Genomic DNA, 22,559 nt, shown 5'->3' on the forward strand with positions numbered 1-22,559 from the left:
GGTACCCACCCCGAACCTCCCAGCCAGCATTGTGTTCTGACAAAAGAGGCTGGATTCTCCTCTCATTGGCAAGTTAATGGCAGGCAGGATTTCTATTGCTAACCTGATGAACTTTCCTCCTGAGGCTCTCATTATCCATGATGGGTTAGGAGTGGTAATACTGCTCCTCAGGTTAGGTTACCACCACCGGGAGGGAGGAATTAGAATGCTGTTTATTCTTTATATCGTGATCATATCCCAACCCCCTCACTAGATTCCCTCTCCCCAATGAGCACAGGTAGTGGAATTCTATAGAATTTTACAGTACAGAAACAGGACATTCGGCCCAACAGATCTATGCAGGTGTTTATGCTCCACACGAGCTTCCTCCCACCTTACTTCATCTCACCCTATCAATATATCCTTTTATTCCTTTCTCCCTCATGTACTTATCAAGCTTCCTCTTAAATGCATCAGTGCTATTCGCCTCAGCCACTCCATGTGGTAGCAATATGTGGAAGGAACCTCCCAATCTGTACTCGGGCACTCCCGTACACTGAGCTGAAACATAGTAATTACCTCCTACCCCACAGACTGAGCAATACCCAGGTGTTTGGAGCCAACCACTCCTTTCTCCCTCACTGAGCACTACTAAAGTGATGGGTGCTCACCCCTCTCAGCCGAGCATCATCCCCCTCCCACAATGACCATTGTTTTGGTGATCGGAGCCCACAAACCTCACGTCTCCCTGTCTTTCCCCCCTCACCCCCCCCCCCACACTTAGGAGATTGGAGATTGGATACTACATTCCTGAGCGAAACAACTGGTTCCTAACCACTGAGTATCATTTTGGTGACCACAATCCTGCCTCCTCACCTGAGCAACTAAGTGTCATTTGGTTAATTGAAGCCAATATCCCCAACCACCTTTTTCCAAACTCCTCAACTCCCCCTCCCTCCTCTCCTCTTTTCCCCCTCTCTTCCCCTGTCCTCTCCTACTTTCCTTTCCCTCCTCCCCATTGCTCCACTCTCTCTTCCCTCTCCCCCTCCTAGCTTTTGCTCCTCACTCTGTTCTTCATCTTCTCCACCCTCTCCTCATTTTCCTTCTCTCCCCTCCTTCCTGCCTCCACACCTCTCTCCTCCTCATCCACCACATGCCCTTCTTCCATTCTCCCATTGGCCTTCTTCCCCATCCCTTGTCTTCGTCCACTTCAATTATTCCTCACCGTCTAACTCTGCTTGACTTGAATACTACACTTGGTTTCGACTCCCTGGGGTGCGTTTTCAATGTTGTCACCTGTGCAGTAGCCTGGCGGAGTGGATCGCCCGCTCCTTATAGTCCTCAATGGGATGAAAATCTGGCTGGGTCCTACAATGGGCGGGTGATCCATTCTGCCAGGTTACCATGCAAATAGCAAAGTTGTAATGTACCCCTCATGAGCATCATCACAGGAGATAGACTAGTATTTTAAAATGTTGAAATGTTCCTTTAGAGGTATTTACATTGTCTGAGACAGAAAGAAAACAAACCTGTAGAGGATGTCCTCTCTGCATTGCTCAAACATCTTTTCTGACAAGTTGGCTGATACCACCTTTATATTGTGGAACCACTTTCAGGGTTAGTACAATATTACACCTCTGATGATGTGGCACCAGTGGTGACTATGTACACTTTTTTTTATTCATTCATGGGATGTGGGCATGGATGGCAAGGTCCAGCATTTATAGCCCATCCCTAATTGCCCCTGAGAAGGTGGTGGTGACACTCCTTCTCGAAATACTGCAGTCCATGAGACTTATTATGTCTTTTTGTAGCAGTATTGTACAACTGAATGGCTTGCTAGGCCATTTCAGAGGGCAGTTAAGAATCAACCACATTGCTGAGGGTCTGGAGACACATATAGGCCAGACCAGGTAAGGACGGCAGGTTTCCTTCCCTAAAGGACATCAGTGAACCAGATGGGTTTTTACAACAATCCAGTAGTTTCATGGTCACCATTACTGACACTAGCTTTTTAATCCAGATTTTATTTAATTAACTGAATTTAAATTCTCCAGCTGCCGTGGCAGGATTTGAACTCATGTCTCTGGATTATTAGTCCAGGCCTCTGGATTAACTAGTACTAGTATCATAACCACCATGCTACCTCCAGCAGTATTTTCTCTGCATCAAGAGGCATGCATGCCACCTCATTTATATTACAGGAGCCAGGCAGAACTATGATATAAATGTATATAAATATAAGAAAATAAAGCATAACTCACAGCTCCTGAATGGTCTTTTATGAAAAATATTTTTGCATTTCGCTGTGTTCTTTTACTCTACTGTCAAAACCTGAACACAGATACAAAGGGGCCAATTTTATCAAATTTGCACTACTGTTCCTTCTATGTGCAGCTCACCAGCTGCACATAGAAGGAAATCGTGGGTACACTGCTCATGATTTTGCATGAGTCATGGAAAGGTTATCCTAGGTACACGCCCTTGATTTCCCAATACGTGGCCACTAGGTGAGGCTTTCTGTGGTGGTGTACGTTTTTTAAATTGGCGCAAGAAGTATTGCACTTTTAGTTTGCTGACTAATAGTAAGTACCATTAATGATTGACAAGAGGTTATTATTCATTTACTGCAATATAAAATTAGTTATAAACTAATGTATTAAAACATACTGAACATATATTATTATACAAACCACCAGCTTAAAAAGGTGAACAGGCAGGTCTTTTTATCTTCAAAATACAAGTAAAATATGATATATTGTGTAGTGTTTCATTTATGACCCATTTTAACTTGAGATTTTTTTTACTGTCATTAGTGATGTGAAAATATCTTGTTGGAAAAATAGTACCTATCTTGCTTTTAAGACTGTTGTTTAATTTGTAAAGTTCTGCTTATTGTATGTTTAATGTAAGCCAATCATAGTCTCAAATGTGTGAGTTGGACAAAAGATACAACACATTAGCAGTTGTGAATGCCTCACATTAAAATATACAATTAGTCAAATGTTACACAGAGGAGCAGTTTAAAAAGTCAAGCAGGCAGCTGAGTCAAGATGTTTCACATCACTATCTAAAATAGTTACAAAGAAACTTGTGTTACCTTTCATTGTTTTTTTGGGGATTAGTTTCTGGATAAAACAGGCAGATGTATTATTTGAGCTGAGGGAGGCAGAACAGGCTTGTCTGTTTCTCTCCTTCCTTTTGATTTTTAAAAATTTCCTCTCTGTTATTCTCCTTTATTATCCCAGTATTTCTCTCTTTTCATTCTCTCCTGGGCCAGAATGAGATGGGCTGAATGGCCTCCTCTGTGCTGTATCATTCTATGATTCTCTGGCTCTGAAATTCCTGGGGCGAGAGAAGGCGTAAGTCCCATTTCCCTCTGCGGGGACCTGGAATATGGGCCAGAACCCAGCTCCGTTAGAATTCTGTCTCATTCACACCAGTCCTTTAAATTCTGGGTGGGGGGAGAGGGCAAACGTGGGCAGATCTCCCCCCCCCCACCTCAGAAAGGGGGCATGTCAGGGGAGGGGGAAGTCCCAAGTTTCCCCATGAAATTGCTGCCTTTATGCTCTTGAAAGGCCTCTGTGGAACTCAGGTCAGTTAAGACCTGCCACGAGTCCCTTTGCGGTCCTCTGAAGGCCCAAAACTTTCACTAGACTTAAATAATGGATCCCAGAGGGGATTGGTTACCTTCTCTCATTAGAGCAGCTCCATAGGGAGCGGAAGAATGACATTGTTTTTTCCGAGGCCAATTTGGGCCTCAGGAAAACTCTGCTTCATCTTATAAGGATGGATCAACTCGTTCTGAGGTGGTTGCTGCTGATATCCCTGGCTATGCAAATGACTCTGTCCCAGTGACGGGGTGTATGACTCTGAGCAAGGGTTGGCAGGGGTTCTGCTCTGCCGCATTTACACCGGTAGAGCGGGCCCCCACGAATTTTCAGGACTCTTTTTCTCCCCCTCCAATTTTCTTCCCAGTTTCAGGCAATAATTCACGTTAGGGTAGGGTTTCATGCTCATCAGCGGTTCTACAACACCTTGCATGTATGACCATTCTTCATGTGAGTCCAGGCAGTCATGTCAACAGTGAAGGGGGTCACAACTGAGCACAATCTGGATAATGTGAGGAGCAGAATCATGACTTCTTTTGCACTCACTAATCTAGCTGTGCTCGGGCCATTTGTCACGACCTCACCACCTTCCTGACCAAAATCAACTAACTCCGCACAGATCAGTCATTGAATGTGGGTACTTCCTGATCTGTAAATCACACTACTCAGTTCATTCACTCACTGAGCCATTGGGAGTGTCTCTCTCACTCACCCATGGAGCTTCTCATGCTGTTCTGTTCTAACTGGGCAAAAAAGAGCAAGGGAAATAAAGAGCAAACCTGGCAAAAATACTGCTAAATTGAACAAGATGTTCAATATTTTTGCATTAATTTGGCCTTAAGAAAGCTAGCGCACAAAATGGGCAATATAAGAGAAAGAAAGACAGTTATTTCAGGCAATTTTTCCTGACCTGGAGTGAGAACTTTACAAGCATCTTCAACTCTGTGAACTTCCCTCACCAAACAGCAATTAGATTTTGTGGTTTTAAACACTGCTCCATCTTCACAACAGAATATGTTGTGTGTTACATGTGTAATGCATCTGTCCTTATAACATAGCAGGCACTAAATTGGGCCATGTAGTGCCCGTTGTTACGGCGCTACATGGCCTCTCGAACATCCAAGATGGCGTTTCCAGCGTGATGTGTGCTGGACGCCATCTTGGTATAGGAGTTAGCATATGTGCAAATACCGAACGTCGGAAGCATGTAAAGTAAGGAGAAAATAGATGAAATCAGTGTGCAATGCTGATTTAAAGTGATAGACACCATTTTGGCACTTAATGCTCAACTCAATGCACAGTCTTAACCTCGACCATTTGAACATGTATTAGAGTGCCTGGAGGACCCCCACCAGCGCTATTTAAAGGGACCAGGCAGGATTTACAGGTTAGTGGCTGGATTATTGCTTCAGGCTACCGATACATTTGTAACTCTTTTTGGTGGTCTCCTATACTTGAATACTAGGACGAGGGGACATAGCCTAACATTTAGAGCCAGGACGTGCAGGAATGAAGTTAGGAAACGCTTCTACATGCAAAGGGTGGTAGAAGTTTGGAATGCTCTTCTGCAAACGTGGAGTTAAATGCCACTGTCACTTGCTGCCTCCTGTTACGCTCCACCTTCTTCTGCAAGAAGGCAGGACGTGCGTCTGAGTGATGTGCCTGTCATGGTTGAATAGCTGCCAGTGTGTGTGGCCTGTGAATTGTGGGTGGGTGGCTTGCAACAGTGGTAATGTGTAAGGATGAAAGGAAGCATCTGATTGGAAGAGTTGAGTACTGATGGACAGTTTATTGGTATGTGGGTGATGGGGGGTGTAGTGCGTGGTGCAGTTGGTAGGAGACGCCACTTGACAGTTGACTTCACTCACCTTGACCATTCGTGTCAAAGCATTGAACTTCTTCCTGCACTGCATCCATGTTCGTGGTGCAGTGTGCCTGGCATTGACTTGGTCCCCCGCTGCCTTTTGGCCATATGTCTGGAGGGCCTTTTGCATCCCCCTCCCACCCCCTCACCCCCGTCGAATCTAGGATGTCCCTCCTTCTGTCCACCTCTTGCTCCAAGGCCTCTAGTGCATCAGCAGAGAACCTTGGTGCATGCACTCTTACAGGCCTGGTACCAATTCAGATCAGCAGGTTGGTGAGGTCTGGCATGCAGATTGGAGAATGTGGGATTTAGTAGTGCACAACCTTTATTTAATGTTTTAACATAACTCATCAGTGTGTAAACATAGGGACAGGACCTACATCTGTGTTTTATGTGTGCGATGTCTGATCGCCATTCAGACTCCGTGTAGACAGCAGACTGTTATTTTTAGCAAAAAACAGGTACTGGCTACCTTTAAGAGATTTGAAGAGACATCCTCCCTTTAAGAGATTAGGGCTCCCCCTGCTAATGGAAAGTGCAAATTGCATTGAATCGATGCGCAAGGCCTGGATTTCAATGCAGATTGACAGAGTACTGAGGCAGGACGAAGTTCTCGTTCTGCCTGCGCAGGGGCCATTGGGTGTGGGATTATAACAGATCACGCTACTTACGCCCAATAATAGGCCTTATCGAATTTTTCTCCCAGCATATCTTTCAAATTACAGTGTATTACTATGTAATTAAGCATAGACTCAGTCCGTTCATTGATCTCTGCTTAAGGAGCAAGTTAGGGTCGCAGGCAGCCTCACCTGACAATACAGACTTCTCCTGGGCTCATGTGGACTCTACCACCCTGACCTACATCTCCACCCTCCCATTTTCCAGCCACCCCTTTTGCTGAGCCCTGCAGCAGTAGCCCCCACTCCCCCCACACCAGCTACCAGGATTGTTGTAGCAATGTGAGAACTCAAAAGTATTTAGAAGAAAGTTGGACGAGTTTTCTATTTGAATTTTCCAAGTGCTCCCAACTAACATTCCTCCAACAATTATCAGCAAAAAGGGGGTTAACTGATTATTTACCTCATTGCTGTTTATGAGACTTTGCAAAATGGCTGCTGCATCACAAGTTGCTACACTCCAAAAATAAATTCACTAAGTGAAACACATGTCTTAGCAACATGAAATGGCACTTAATCATTGCATTTTTTTATATAAATACTCTAAAGAGAATTGTTCATGAAAAAAGTTGTGAGAAAATGAATATGGAAGTGTCACAGTAAACTCTGCACAGCCAAGTAAATTTATTCCGCATCGAATTGATCAAGAAATTAATTCAAACACTTTGGTCTAGAAATTTGATGGCGTGTGCCCATTTGTCAGGCGCTAAATGAGCACCTAAGCCTCCAATATGGCGGGCAGGAAGTACAAACTTATTACGAGCTGGAAGTGCACCGCAAACTATATTGGTACAGGCAAAAAATAGATGTTCAGGGCCCATGCCTGAAATAGGCTCCTTGTGCAAGACTGAACGCATCCAAGGACAGGTCGGCTGCGTTCAGGAAAACCAGGACTACATGCGGCCTAACCAGTGGTCCTTAAAGGGACTGCTGCAGGCCACTACTAAAAAGGTAAGTTTTAAAAAGTTTTAAAATATACCTACCTGAATGTGGAGCTGGGAGGTGCATGAATGCTCCTTACTGCTCCACATTCAAACTACGGGCCGCTGCCAGCCACCTCTTGCCTCCCCCACCGATCGTGACCTCCACCCACCTCCCGCTCGCTTTCCTCTCGCCTTCCCTTATAAGCAGTTACCTGATGGCAAAAATCTGATGGCCGCAGCCGCCCAATATTCGAAACCCTTTCGTCGGCAAGCTGCCTGAGGCGCCCAGGTGTCCGCAGCTCGCTGGTGTCATTTAAATGAGGCTCAAGGCCCAATATCACGTGTGCCTCGGGAATATCTGTTCAGGCACAAAAAATTTCTACTCCAATGTATTTATTCAAATAATAGCGCTATTAATATTCAAGATAACAAATTGGTCCACTGTACGCACGTAATATATTTTATTCATTTTTATTTATTATATCAGCAAATATAAAGATTGTTCACTCTACACGTATAATGATGTACCTCAATTTTTAGTCACAATACTTATTGTATCCCTGTGTTCTGTCATAGCCAACATATTCGGAAGATGCTAAAGTCATGGTACTATGGTGGACTCTACATAAAGTTGCAAAGCTACATACATCATAGCAAAGAACAGTTGTGTTGGAATGAGCTATGGCTGCAATAATCCGAGTTCTGATGAATAAATATATGCTTCTGCAATACTGCTCTATGGTCCTGGAGCTATAGTTTCCATTTGCAATTGCAAGGCAGATTACATAGCACCAAAACATAAAAACTACATGCAAGACCCAACTTGTGACTTTGTTTCCGGCTGTATTGCCTCTTCGACTCAGGGAAATTAGGCCAATTGTAGTGTCCTTGAGTGCTATTCAAGCTGAGAGCAGATAACTCAGTACAAAATGGGGATTAACACTTGGACCTTCTCATCTGTATGGCTTGGTTATTCACTGCTTAAAGCCATTGAGCCAATGAGGTAGCAAAAACCATCTCGTAAGATGGGTCTACAGCCCTGCCACCAAAGCCCAGACCATTTATGTATACATAATTGATCTGGACTGGAGAACTGGAGGAATAATATTAAAAATTGCTGGTGATATCAAACTGGGGGCTATAAAAAATTGTGACAAAAACTGTGTCAAAGATTGCAGGAGGACACAGATAAGCCAGCAGGGTGGACGGACCGGTGGCAGATGCGATTCCATATAGGAAAATGTTACATAATCCATTTTAGAAGTAGAAGAAGGAAATACCTCTTAATTGGATTAGAGGACAAGAGGGATTTTGTTGTGCTGATACACAGGTCATTAAAAGGTGACAGGGTAAATAGATAAGGTCACAAAAAGAAGGCAAACAGAATCTTTGGTTTTGTACTAGAGGGGTAGAATACAAAAGCAAGGAGATAATTTTGAACTTGTGCAAAACCTTAGTTAGGCTGCAATTAGAATATTGTGTGTAGTTGCAAAGACCCGACTGCAAGCATATGAAAGTAATGGAAGATGTGCAGCATAAATTCACTAGGATGGTACTAGAAATGTTGGTACACACATTACAAGATATTTCTGGGAGCTTACACCATAAACATCGCATGAAGATTAATGTCACCACGGATGGAAACCCTGGTGACCTGATTCAAAGTGTTGGAACGATGTTTGAATTCAAGCAAATGTTGATTATTCACAGCTACCCTGTATTGAGTTGGATCGCCAAGAATCAGCATCTAGAGAATTTAAAAATTAATCGATTTATTCCTTTCGAACATTATTATGTCTTGTTGAATATCCACAGTTATTGAATTCAATTCTAGTTACTACATTAAAGAACAAACAAACTTGCATTTAGATAGCATCTTTCACATCCTCAAAATGTCCCAAAATACTGCAGAGCCATTATGTAGACAAAATAATGGCTTTTAATAAAAAACAGCATTTAAAAAACAAGACACTGCCAAACTGGCACAACTTATAATCACCCACCACATACAAATGCTGGCCAGGGGGGGTGAGGGCTTGGCCCATTTCCAGGGTAATGGTGGAATCGGTGCCACATGCGGAAAATGGAGGGACAGGGCCCACTGGAGGCCTCCTCTCCCTCCGATTGCTTACCCGAAACCTCAGTCTGAGCCAAGGCCTTCCACCCTGTGCCATTCCATTTTTCGGAGCCCGTGGCCCCTTCAACGTGACTCCTTTCTCTTCAGATACCTCAGGAGTGATCCTGCTACAGCAACACTTAGATTATTTCTGGGGATACTGGTGGGAATCCTGCCAAGAGCCTGCCATGAATACATAATAACTCCCAACCCGGGAAACTGGGCAGGGGTCGTGGCAGGGTTGGGCGAAAGTGGGACCAGGAAAATCCCCAGCATCATGGATCCCTGTCCTGAGTTTCAAATGATTTTGCTTAATTTAAGTTTATTTATCTGGCAATACTAATGGAAAACAATCTAGGTTATGAAGTTAGCACATTATCTATACACCTCTAGGACTGGGTTTGAATTTTACCCAAACACACGAGATAAAAGAGGAAAATACCAGGAGTATTTCTCTTACTTCAAATCTTTCTCCTGGTTTGAATGGAAACCTTGGTGCAGCCCTTTCTTCTCTACCCCAAGCATCATGTATCCTGTTATTACGAACAATTACTTGATGACAGCCACCCTCCTTAAAACGAGCGCTGAAGTGAAAAGCAATATCCTTGTCACAGTACACATCAACGACAAACCTATGAAAATAAAATTATTTGGACAAAAGTAGTTATATATTACAGTTTTTTCTGTTATTATATAGAATGTACAGCACGGAAACAGGCCATTCGGCCCAACTGGTCTATGCCGGTGTTTATGTTCCACACGAGCCTCCTCCCACCCCTCTTCATCTAACCCGATCAGAATTATCTTCTGTTATTCTTCATTTGACAAGTTGAAAAACTAGCCCAAATTTTCTGATTGGTACTGAGTGTATGGGGTGCTGGAGTTTACAGTCACTGCCCTGGAAGGAGGATGCATCATGAACCTACTCCCCTTCCCTTCCCTTCTCCTCAACCCCCTCTCCCCCCCCCCACTACCCCTACATCATGGGCATCGAGCTCACCATAATTTCAGGGGTCAACTTCATTTAACAGTCTGGGGCAAGCTCCAGGCATCAGGAATGCCACTGATTGGAAGCTCACCCAGTGAAGGTAGGAAACAACATGCTGTGGCAAGATTTAAAGACCAGTCATCATTATTGGTTTTTGAGCAACCAAACACCTACTTTGCCAAAACAATGTGTACAAGGTCAGCTGCAGCACAGACAGCCCCCTGGCCCCCGCTCATCAGGCACCGCTGCAGGATGTCAGAGGAGAGAGGCCCTGTTTGGAATGGAGCAACATAGACCCCCAGGCTGAACTGCTCAGGGCCAATGGAAGGAGATGGCCAGGACAGTGAGTGCCAACTCCAATGCCCCACACACTCAGTGCCATTATAATTGCATTGTACTGAGTTATCAACCTTATTACTTCTGATGCATTTATATTACATATTATGTTATATTGTTGTTGAACTGAGTCCCAACTCTGCCAGCAGAAATTTGCCTCAAGGAGTTTTATTCTTCCCCCAGACCATCAGGATCAAAGCATTGATGGCAAAAAAAAATCTACTTCTGTGATACTTGATGTTGTAAACGGCCGTTTCTCAGGCTCTCAACCTACTCATACAAGCCAGCAATTCCCCAGATCCCAGACAAGTTCCATGTCCATGAGTAGAAATTCTGATCGGCCAAGCTTACTCATATCAATGCTCAACACACTCATACCAAATTCTTATGTATGCTTTTTTTTTTAACACAAGATGTTATCCTGGCTAAAATAAACTTTAAAATAGCACAGACAAGAATGCAATACGAATGTGTTAAGCACGTTATGTGAATTTTGCCGGTCAGAAATTCTACCCGACGATTGCTACTTGCAAGCAACTGTGTAATGTTGCACATGGGCAGTCGTTTTCCCAGCTGGCCTGACTCCAGAATCCATTTTGCAAGTTGATTGGGGTGGGGGTGAAATTTATATAGGACCTTATTTCTATGCAACGTCTCAAAGCACTTCACATATAATGAATTACTTTGAAGTGCAGCCACTTTTGCATATGCCCATTTAATGAATGAACACATCTTTCACTCATGAATGCTAAACTGATTATATTGATTACATTTCTAAGGTGGAGCAAAAATAGTGTAACAGACCTTGCCAAAAGTTATAAAATCACAGTTCACATTTCAGCAATAAAAATAAAATTAGTGTCCATTAAAAAAGTGAAAACTGGACAACTGAATAGAAAATGCTGGTGGTCTCAGCCAAAGGTTTAACCCATTTTTCTTTGCTAACTAACCTGCTGTGCATTATGTTTTTGTTTAAGTAACTAAGCAGAATCCCATGTCAATTAACCCAAGCCATTATTTTTAAGAAATAATGCAGTGCTTCAATTTCCTTTTTCATTGAGGTATCTTCCAGATCCGACCCAGAAACTGATCATGCTTTAATACAATGAGATGGCTTTTCACTCAAAGTGCAAATTCTGCATTAAAAGTCCTTTAGTTTGCAGATCTGCAGACAGTGACACCACAAAACCTAGGACATGGGTAAAAAAAAACTATTACTAGAATGCAATGTAAAATCTACAAATTTGCAAAGGACTTTGTGAGAGAGAGTGTGTGTGTGTGTGTGTGTGGGTGGAGGCGGGGGGGGGGGGGGTGGAGATAAAGAGAGTTTGTACCTCCGATCAAAGCAATGCAAAAACTTTGATTTCCCTACCCTTATTAAGGAGAACCAGAGAAAACGCATATGTGTGGACAAGATTAGGTTCAGGTATGATGACCCCCATGATAAAATAGTTTGTTAATACACATTGTCTAGGCTCATACATGAAGAATGGGCATTTGAGTAACATCATTGGCACCCAAGGAAAGGTAATTCACCAATAGTCAGTCCCTGCAGCAGATGGATGAAATAAAAACAAAACTAATTTCAAATTAGGGCTCTTGCAGACAGAGGAATGAGCCATTCTGAGCCAAGGATGATCATATTAAGGGGCTTAGCCACAAGGAGAATACTGCCTATCATTGAGACTAGGACGCTAAATTTCTATGTGGTGGATTGCATCACATTTACAACAATGGAGAAAGAGTTGCTCCCGCCGATGGTCTGCAGACATATTTACATGAGCATTTTCTCAGTCTGTTCATTTGCATATCTACTGGAGTAGTGATTCGCGTAAATCCCACGTAAAATGGGAGGAATGTACTGGGGTGCATTGACATTTGAGTGCAGCCTTTAAAAGGCCAGTTTTGGTTGAAGATTGCAGCAGCAGGTGGAGGAGCAGCAGTTAAGTAAGGAAAAGTACTTGGATCACTTAGTTGACTGTCAGTTAACTCGGCCGCATGTCTCATTATTGTTTTTGTGCCACTTTTCAAGAATGTCTAGCACAGGAGCAGCTGGCACAGGCAGCCAAACAAGGAACCAGGGCGTGGCACAGAGGTAGCAAAGAAGAGGCCACAATTTCTTGGAAACAGACCCTGAACCCCTCCTGGATGTAACTAAGTTCAGGAGACACAGACTGCTGGGTGTCTATGGCAGGAGACCTCCGAAAATGTAACTCATGCCATGTAGAGGGAGGTATCACTGGCACTGAGTGCCAACTCTCTCACCCCCAGGACTGCAGACCTGTGCCACATAAAATTCAATGTCCTAACCAGGGACGGTAAGTTAACACACCTGTCACTCTGTGTTTTCTTCTTTGGGCACCAGCACACCCTTCAGCCTCAAAGTAACAACTGTACAACTAACCCATCACAATTCACTCTGGTTAAGCAGGGCCCTAATTTAGGATCTTATAGTATGGCTACCCATCCCTCCTCCCCCCCACTCCCCCGGCCCAACACCAATTACTTGCATGCACAACCTTAAAATTCCTTCCTCCACTTTAAGAGAATGATACCACCACATCTCTTACTTTAGCTCTCCCATGCCACTTGGTACACATTCAAATGTTAGCATTCACCCAATGTACTCATTCTTGTTGCAGGAGGAAATGGTGCACAATGTCAGAGAGGCAGGTCACCAGAAGGGGCATCCCCAACGTGAAGCATCTCACAGCCTACAAGGAGGTGGGCACGGAGCTCATGGGAGGCATTTTGCTCTTGCCATTGGAGATGGTGAGGTCAGAGGAATATTGCCTCCACTATTACCACACAGCCACTAGCTTTCATCCCCTGAATCACAAGCACGCAATACTCATTCATTCTTAGCTTGTACCCTCCTTTCCTGGTGATCCTCCACAGCAACGGGGGGTGGGGGGTTGGCAACACAGGATGAAGGGCAGCAGGGCATAAATTTCTTCTTTGTTGACTATGACGATCATGATGATAAGGAACAGGATGAAGAGGACCAAGCTACATAGGAGTCCCTGGAGCATGATTCTGTCTCATTTTCCCTTGCCCCAACTTCTTAATGTCATCCTCTGTGTCAGCTGCTTTCTCATTCCCACGCACTAGCTCAGACACTTTCACTTGTGGGGGGGAGGGGGGAGGGGAATTAGCACAGCGAGGATATGGCACTGGGTGATTCATAGAGCATGAGGGAGTTGGAGGAGTGGCAAATGGGCACAGATATGCCACCTTCCCAGCAGAGGAGAAAACTGCCCGCAGCTTTGGAGTTAAGGAACTCCGAACTCACGGGTGCTCGCCTGAAAAGAAAGATGTTTGAGGAATATCGTACCTACGTGCACGCTTTGAGGTCAATCTCCAAGGATGTGCAGCAACTGACAGCTGTCACTCTCGAGTCTACAGCTCTCATTTCCGGCAGCATTAGAAAAGCTTTTCCTTTGTTGCAGATATCAATCGATGTGGCAGCGTCATTGGAATTGGATTAAACCCCCACCTGAGAAGTGGCTAGGGATCAGTCGGTGTCTCCATCTCCATGGAAGTACAGACTGCAACTCTGGAAGCAACAGAGCTGCGGTCTGTGCTGGCTTCCAGACATTAGCTGCTGCGTACTGGCTTCCAGACATTAGCTGCCGCGATGCATGCTACTGTCTCTCATAGCTTTCAGGATCTGTTAGTCGCCATTAGACTGTTCAGTGGGGACACAGATCCAGGGCTAGAAAGTCCAGGGTCCCTGGCAAAGTGTGGCAGAGTGAGACTCCCAGCTGCCTGCAGTTGCAGATACTGTTCCAAATTCCAGAGATGGGGTTATTTCCATGATAGGGTCAGGTGCATTGCACCAGTTGAAACACTTCAGTGCGGCTTGCCCCGATGGAGGCTCAGAATATTGGAGTGCTGCCATGTCACCACCCACGGAGAGATGGCCCAGGTAGGACCCAATGGAACGCAAGTCATTTTTCAATCTTCCGCTCTGCAGGGATCTATAAGAAACTTTATTGCAGGCAATCGATCCCTTCCAGGATTGAATGCCTTTGGCGGTCAAAGTTTTGGGGCCTTTTCTGGGGCCTCAAACCAGCTCTCAAGAGATCCACCCATGGCAGTCTCCACTGGAAAATGGTAGGACAGAAAACAGGGGCAGAATCCGGGTTCCACCGATTTTCCGATCCCAAACCTGGCGATCCATCCCAATTCTATCCAGGGCCTAACTGGAACTTCAGGTCTGTGTTCAAGAATGGTCATGTGGTTGAAGAACCAGAGGACCACAACATCAATGCAAGTGCATTGCAGCAAAAATGGTCACCTTCAAGGGAAGAGTCAGGAAAGAAAATAGGATTATAAGAACATAAGAAATAGGAGCAGGAGTAGGCCACATGGCCCCTCGAGCCTGCTCCGCCATTCAATAAGATCATGGCTGATCTTCTACCTCTTTCCACTTTCCCACCCGATCCCCATATCCTTTGATACCCTTGGTGTCAAAAATCTATTGATCTCAGTCTTGAATATACTCAATGACTGAGCATCCACAGCCCTCTGGGGTAGAGAATTCCAAAGATTCATAACCCTCTGAGTAAAGAAATTTTTCCTCATCTCGGTCCTAAATGGCCGACCCCTTATCTTGAGACTATGGCCCCCTAATTCTAGACTCTCCAGCCAGGGGAAACATCTCAGCACCCACCCTGTCAAGCCCTGTAAGAATTTTATACGTTTCAAAGAGATCACCTCTCAGTCTTCTAATCTCCAGAGAATTTGGGCCCATTCTACTCAATCTCTCCTCATAGGATAACTCTCTCATTCCAGGAATCAATCTAGTGAGCCTTTGTTGCACCCCCTCTAAGGCAAGTATATCCTTCCTTAGATAAGGAGACCAAAACTGTACAGAGTACTCCAGGTGTGGTCGCACCAGAGCCTTATATAATTGCAGCAAGAGCTCCTTACTTTTATACTCCAACCCCCTTGCAATAAAGGCTAACATACCATTTGCTTGCTGTACCTGCATGTTAACTTTCTGTGATTCATATACAAGGACACCTAAATCCCTCTGAATACCAACATCTACTAGTCCCTCACCTTTTAAAAAATATTCTGCTTTTCTATTCTTCCTACCAAAGTGGATAATTTCACATTTCCCCACATTATACTCCATCTGCCATCTTTTCGTCCACTCATTTAACCCATCTATTTCCCTTTATATAGCCTTCATGTTCTTTAATACTATGTGGACAGGAAACAATTGACCAATATCCTTGCACAAGTTGGGAGTGTATATGAATGGTGCCACATTCAATAAATTTTATAATAAAAAGGTTTCATCCACATCAAAATTTACCCGTCAACATTCATTTTGACAGTCCCCATGATCCTGATCATTTTCTGTGGAATCCATCCCCCTGGGAGAGCAATTTCATAAGGTACTGGCTGTAAATACCAAACAAAAACAAAGACAAAGGTTAAAGGTTATGAATAGGTAGTGTAAACATTTACCAATAGCTGTGCCATTAATATTCCATTTACACTGCAGAACCACTTGCAGTGAAAACCGTTTCGGTCTGCCAAATTCATCTTGTTTATACTCCAGGATAGATTCAGACACCAACAACAAAAGACAATGCATCTTGGTGCTCTTATCAACTTGGCTTCTCACTTTACTTTATATTGAAGGAGGGTGCATACACACCGGCTAGGTTTTTTAAGAAGTTGCACAGGAGAGCCACACAAGTGGTCCAAGTGTGCCACTCATCCAGAATAAAATGGTAATTCCAATGGCAAGCAGAATTCCTCTCCTCCCCCTCCAGCAAGACACTGACTCGTCCCTAGTGTATTGCTTCTATCGTGGTCATCCTCTAGTACCACACCCATGTGACCATTATTCATACGTAAGCCCTGATAGTCAGAGGGCTATTCAAGCAAAGGAGGGCATCGTACAGCACAGATTGACACTTCCAACACGAGAGAGGTCTAGTGGAAATAGTCCCATCTCAAGTTGCTTCTCATAACTATAGTTTCCATTCCTGGCGTAATCCTGGGTGAATCTATGCATATTAATGGCTTTAGTATCCTTTCTATAATTGGATAACCAAAACTACACACAGTACTCTAAATGTGGTCTAATCAATGTTTTATATCATTACTTATGTAATCTTGTACTCTAGGCCCTTATTTATAAAACACAAAATTCTACTGATCTTTTTTATGGCTTTATCTACTTCCACTTTTGGGGAATTATGTATTTGAACCCCTAGTTCTCTGTTTTTCCTTCAGCATTTTTCCATTGTGTATACTCCCATTTCTTGTTTTTCCTCCCAAAATGTATTACCTTTCACTTATTCATAATAGCTTGTATCAACCTTCTGTCTGCCCATTCCACAAATCTGTCTGCCTTCCTGAGGTTTTAATCCACAGTCCATCTCACTGTTTGCCAAACCCCTTACTTTTGTGGTGTCAGCAAATTTCTAGACTGTATAAATTAATTTATATATACACACGCTGAAAACAAGAAAGAGTTGACCCAGCACTGACCTGGGTACATCACTTACAACCCTGCTCCTATTCCCGCAACATCCTTCTATCCTAACTTTGCTTCTGTAAGCCAACTTTCTGTCTATGCTGCTATATAGCTGAATTCTTGTAACAAGCCTCATGACCTCATAGCCTCTGCTGCTACCTCCCCTTCCTTTACCTCCTCCTCGCTCCCGACCGCCCCCCAGTCTCTGACCCACTTTACTCCTATCCCTATCACTCTCATTCTGCACTTTCTCTGCCATCTCCCTCCTTGACCTCTCCAAGTTAATCTCTGTCACAAGTCTCATCTCCTCTTCCCTCAACTCCCTCCCCATTCAAGTACCACTCCTGACCAACATGCTCACCAACATTATTACTGGCTCCCTTTCCCTTTCAAAATTGCTATCAAAAAGCCCACCTCCATCTCTCCAACTACTACCCAATATCTAAATTGCCTTTCCTCCCACTGTAAGGTCCTCAAATATGTTGTCACCTCTCACCTCGACAATCAACTCTTCCAAAACTTTCTGTTCAAAATCCTTTAGTCCAGCTTCAACCATATAGCAATAAGATGGCCTGGCCAAAGACATGGATGACATCCTCAGAGACTGTGATCATGACTTTTTCTAGAAACCCCCTCACAGCATTTTATACAGCAACCATGCCACCCTCCTCTACTACCTCTCCTCAGCTGTTCAGTTCCACAGGATTTCTCCCATTATGGTTCCACTCCTACTTCTCTAATGACTTATTTTTCTGTCTCTGTACTGTCACCTCAAATCCCCCAAGGGTCTACCCTTGGCCCCCTCCTCTTCCTTATCAACATGCTGCCCCTCAGGCACAGGGTAAGCTTTCATATGTATGCTGATGACATCCAGGCTTTACCTGACCTCAGAACCACCTTTGTGGACAAGTCAAAATTTCCTCCAACCTGAAGCTTTTGATTCAGCCCCTGCTAGCTCGTCATTGACTCCATTACACCTTGCCACGACCACTCGCTCAGGCTGAACCAGACCATGCAAAGCCGTGACATTCTATTCAACCCAAAAATACATGCCATCCATCACCAAGACTGCTTACTCCAATTTGTGCAACATTGCCCACTTTTATCCTTACCCTGATGCTGAAACCTTGAACCACACTAGTAACATCTCTAGGCACAATTTCTTCAATGTCCAACTTACTAGCCTTCTATGCTCCATCAACTCCAATTTATATAAAACTCAGCCACCTGTAACATGTCCGCACACTCAGCACTCTTGCCCTTGCTGATCTAAAGTGGCTCCCTAGCACACTGAAATTAAAACCCTTGCCTTCAAATCCTTCCTTGCTTTGGTCCTGGAACTATCTCTGGAACCGTCACCAGCCTTATATCCCCTCTTGCACCTTCTCATCCTTCAATTCTGGTCTTTTGTGAAGCCCATGCTCTCGCCACCCCACCATTGGTGGCAGAGCCCTCTGCTGTTTCAGCCCTATTCTGGAATTCTCCCATTAAATTCAACTGCCTCTCATCTTTTAAAATCTTCTCAAAATACATATTTTCACCTCAGCTTTCAGTTACCTTTCCTAACTCTCCCATCACGGCTGGCACCTAATCCTTTATCTATTTAATTTCCCCCCCCCCAGCTGTGTGAAGTTCCTTGTGATGTTTTCTATGTTAAAGGCACTATATAAATATAAGCTGTTGCTATAATGCATGTTTGATCATACCAAGAGAATTAATGGAACAGAAATTTGATCCACATTTTAAGACATAGCTACAAAAGTGCAAAAGACTAAAACATCCGAGATTTGTAGATTCTCAATTACAGAGTTACAAGTAGCTCACACTGAAAACAAGTTCTACAACTTGTTGGGTACACAACATACAATGCTCATTTATTTCAAAGAAAATCAATACTTACCAACACAGCACCTCCTGGTGGAACAGGTTGATTAGGAACTCCAGGTGAACCAAAAGGAGCCGGCATAGGTGGTACAGGGCCTGCCTGTCCAGGTGGACCGTACGGGCCTGCCTGTCCAGGTGGACCGTACGGGCCTGCCTGTCCAGGTGGACCGTACGGGCCTGCCTGTCCAGGTGGACCGTACGGGCCTGCCTGTCCAGGTGGACCATAAGGGCCTGGCTGTGGGGCAGGCCATCCTGACTGTGGCGCAGGCCATTCTGACTGTGGCGCAGGCCATCCTGGCTGTGGCGCAGGCCATCCTGGCTGTGGGGCAGGCCATGCTGGCTGTGGATTTGTAGAACCAGAATTCAATTTGGCAGCACTTGAGGGATCAGGACCCAATGCATCCTCCAACTAAAAGATAAATATGTACATATGCGTTTTTAAAGCTGACTGCAGGATAGAAAAATAAAAGTTTAAATAATTAATGTCATATAAATACATAAAGAAGATTGAAGCTTTTTTTGGTGGGGGGGAAAAAGGTAATCAACTTTAGTGGCACGAATATTTGAGCAGATTCATGACTGCTGTGAAAACCACAAGTGCTGTCAGGAAAGAAACTCACCCAATAGTTCATTTTTTAGGACACTGTCCAGTAATGCAATGAGCCACACAGACCAGAAAGATCCCAGGTTTAATCCCTGCCTGTGTGGAGCTAGATGATCTCATCTAGACAACAGTTTGGGCACTAAAATTCACCCTGGACTAAGACAGGGGAAAAAAACAAACATATGTTGACTTTTGACAAAGATGGGTTTAGGGTTGGTTCATTGCTTCCATTGTTGATTATTATACAAGTTTGTGTACCAAAGTTTGAGGGTTAAAAATTGTGGATGTCACTGTAGCTCAGGACTAGCCAATCCTCTGGTTGAATCTGGCTCATTTCATGATTTCAAATGCTCCACTGAGTAGCACCCAGTTAAAGAAATGCCCATCATCAGAAAAAGACTGATCCACTGTCAGAGAATAAAAATAACAACAGTGCTGCCAGCTCTCAGCGGATTGGCATATACCACCTCCACCCCCTCCAGCGCTGTCCTTTCACTCCAGTAGGGACCTGAGGTCTGGTGGGTTCCTGAGATAGGTTCCAACTGGAGGGGGAAAGTGACAATGGACTTCTCAGAGGCGAGTGCGTGGGAGGGAAGACCGCCACAAAGGATTGGGTGATCAGTCAACCATGAAGCAACCCGAAAGAGATAAAAAGAAAGTCCACCTCTGCGTGTGAGAGATGGAGAATGCTCGTGTGAGAGAGAGTGACAAAGAGAGAAACACAGAGAGAAAAATAGAGCGAGAGAGAAAGAGTGGGAAAGAAAAAAAGAGTGGGAAAGAAAAGAGTGGGAAAGAAAGAAAAAAAGAGTGGGAAAGAAAAAAAGAGTGGGAAAGAAAAAAAGAGTGGGAAAGAAAAAAAGAGTGGGAAAGAAAAAAAAAGAGTGGGAAAGAAAAAAAGAGTGGGAAAGAAAAAAAAAGAGTGGGAAAGAAAAAAAAGAGTGGGAAAGAAAAAAAGAGAGCACACATGCGACTAGAAATAGAAATGCTATGGTCCAATGACTCCAAATAAACTGGAAGTCAAATGTAGCGTTTAATTATAAATAATGCGATTGGTTTGTGATATTCATAGAAAAACGGACAGAATCTGCAATGGGAACAGAGAAAACAGTGGTGAAGACCACAGAACCTTAGGTAATCAAAGCAGAATTTGACAAAAATTGGTCACAGCAAAACAACGGCTATGATAAGGACTCTTCTTGACTTGAGTTAAATCATGTAGTCTACTCGCTTATGTGACACAAAGCTAGCTAACTGTTCCTCATTCTGGACAGCACACACACCTGCCTCACATTCCTGTATATTCTGGAATGTCCAATGCTGTTTGAATCTCTTTAGTTCCCAATCTCCCACTCTGTCTGGCAGAACATTTAAAAAAATGTTTTCCCACTCTCTGGGGAGACATGCTGTGCAACAGGGCATCTTATCTGTCGATCACAGATTTCTCTCAAGTTTTTTTGTGCAAAGTAGTATTGGGGGATGAGGAGGGGGAGAGAAAGAGAGTGTCTTATATGTAAGTGGTAGCCTGCCAATACTCTCCCTCTCCCCCTCTCTCTCTCTCTCTGTAGAATGGCCACTGTGCAGCACAAATGGGTGGCAGAGAAAAAGGACACAAAAATTGGAGGAAAAAATGAAGGTGCATAGCTTCAGAATAAATCACTGGTTAGTAACAAACGTTTTATTCCAACATTTCTAAAATAGAATTTCCACAAATATGATCTTGTTAGTAGTCTGCATGAATATCAATTGTTATAAAGCTTTGTGTTTTGAAGTTTTACTTGTACTTTGACTTAACAGAAATCTTACATCCAGTTTTCTACATGTATATACTTACAGATAATTCATCCTGAAAAACAAAGAGGAGATTACACGTTAAAATGAATTTTTGCAATCAAGAAACAAACTTCTACAGTTTAGAACTGAACCAAAACACAATTAGCAGGTCATAAGCATAGAAAAACTGTGCCAACAACATCTAAACATTGATCGAATACGGAAGTTAGCAGGGCATAATTTAATTCAACTGCTAATTTTGGAGAGGGGGGAAAGATAAGGGAGACAAACCATACTGGAACTTAACAATCAGTAATCACCTGGGGGTGCTCCATAGTTTTGAATATAGTTAAGGAAAGAGAAAAAGAAAGAGAGAGAGACCGAGACAGCGAGAGAAAATGTGAAAAAGAGAGAAAAAATGAGTGAGCGGTGAGAGAGAAAGGGGGAGGGGGAGAGAGAGAGATGAGAGAGAGAGAGAAGGGGGAGGGATGGAGAGAGAGAGAGGGATGGAGAGAGAGAGGGAGGAGGGAGAGAAAGAGGGAGGGAGGGAGAGAAAGAGGGAGGGAGGGAGAGAAAGAGGGAGGGAGGGAGAGAAAGAGGGAGGGAGGGAGAGAAAGAGGGAGGGAGGGAGAGAAAGAGGGAGGGAGGGAGAGAAGGAGGGAGGGAGAGAATGTGGGAGGGAGGGAGAGAAAGAGGGAGGGAGGAGAGAAGAGGGAGGGAGGGAGAGAGGGAGGGAGGGGAGAGGGAGGGAAAGAGGAGGGAGGGAGGAGGGAGGGAGGGAGGGAGGAAGAGGCAGGAGGGAGGGAGGGAGGAGAGAGTAAGAGGGAGGAGGGCGAGAAAGAGAGAGAGAGAGAAAGAGGAGGGGCGAGAAAGAGAGAGAGAGAGAAAGAGGGAGGAGAGAGCGAGAGAGAGAGAAGGAGGAGGGAGGAGAGAGAGAGAGAGAGAGAGAAAGAGGGAGAGAGAAGAGGGAGGGAGGAGAGAGAAGAGGGAGGGAGGAGAGAGAAAGAGGAGGGAACGGAGAGAGAAAGAGGGAGTGAGGGAGAGAGAGAGAGAGAGGAAAGCGGGAGGGAGCGAGAGAGAGAGAGAGAAAGAGGGAGGGGGAGAGAGAGTGAGAGAGAAAGCGGGAGGGAGCGAGAGTGAGAGAGAAAGAGGGAGGGGAGAGAGAGAGAGAGAGAAAGAGGGAGGGAAGGAGAGAAAGAGGGAGGGAAGGAGAGAGAGAAAGAGGGAGGAAGGGAGAGAGAGAAGAGAGAGGGAGGGAGGAAGTGCGAAAAAGCGGGAGGAGGGAGAGAGAGAGAGAAAGAGGGA

The 22,559-nt window shown here is 44.3% G+C and overlaps 1 protein-coding gene across 1 annotated transcript in view; it reads right to left on the reverse strand.

The window, feature by feature from the left end:
- Positions 1 to 7,509: 7,509 nt before the first annotated feature.
- Positions 7,510 to 22,559, reverse strand: part of lgals3b (lectin, galactoside binding soluble 3b) — a 21,814-nt gene continuing 6,764 nt past the window's right edge. The window contains exons 3-7 of the mRNA XM_067991579.1: positions 21,316 to 21,327; positions 18,897 to 19,289; positions 15,821 to 15,909; positions 9,631 to 9,802; positions 7,510 to 8,801 (exon numbers count right to left, since the gene is read on the reverse strand). Of these exons, the coding sequence (XP_067847680.1) occupies positions 8,652 to 8,801; positions 9,631 to 9,802; positions 15,821 to 15,909; positions 18,897 to 19,289; positions 21,316 to 21,327 (816 nt within the window). The 3' untranslated portion in view covers positions 7,510 to 8,651. The remainder of the gene's footprint in view (positions 8,802 to 9,630; positions 9,803 to 15,820; positions 15,910 to 18,896; positions 19,290 to 21,315; positions 21,328 to 22,559) is intronic.

Source organism: Heptranchias perlo, chromosome 10 (genome assembly GCF_035084215.1).
Source record: "Heptranchias perlo isolate sHepPer1 chromosome 10, sHepPer1.hap1, whole genome shotgun sequence".
Lineage (NCBI taxonomy): Eukaryota > Metazoa > Chordata > Chondrichthyes > Hexanchiformes > Hexanchidae > Heptranchias > Heptranchias perlo.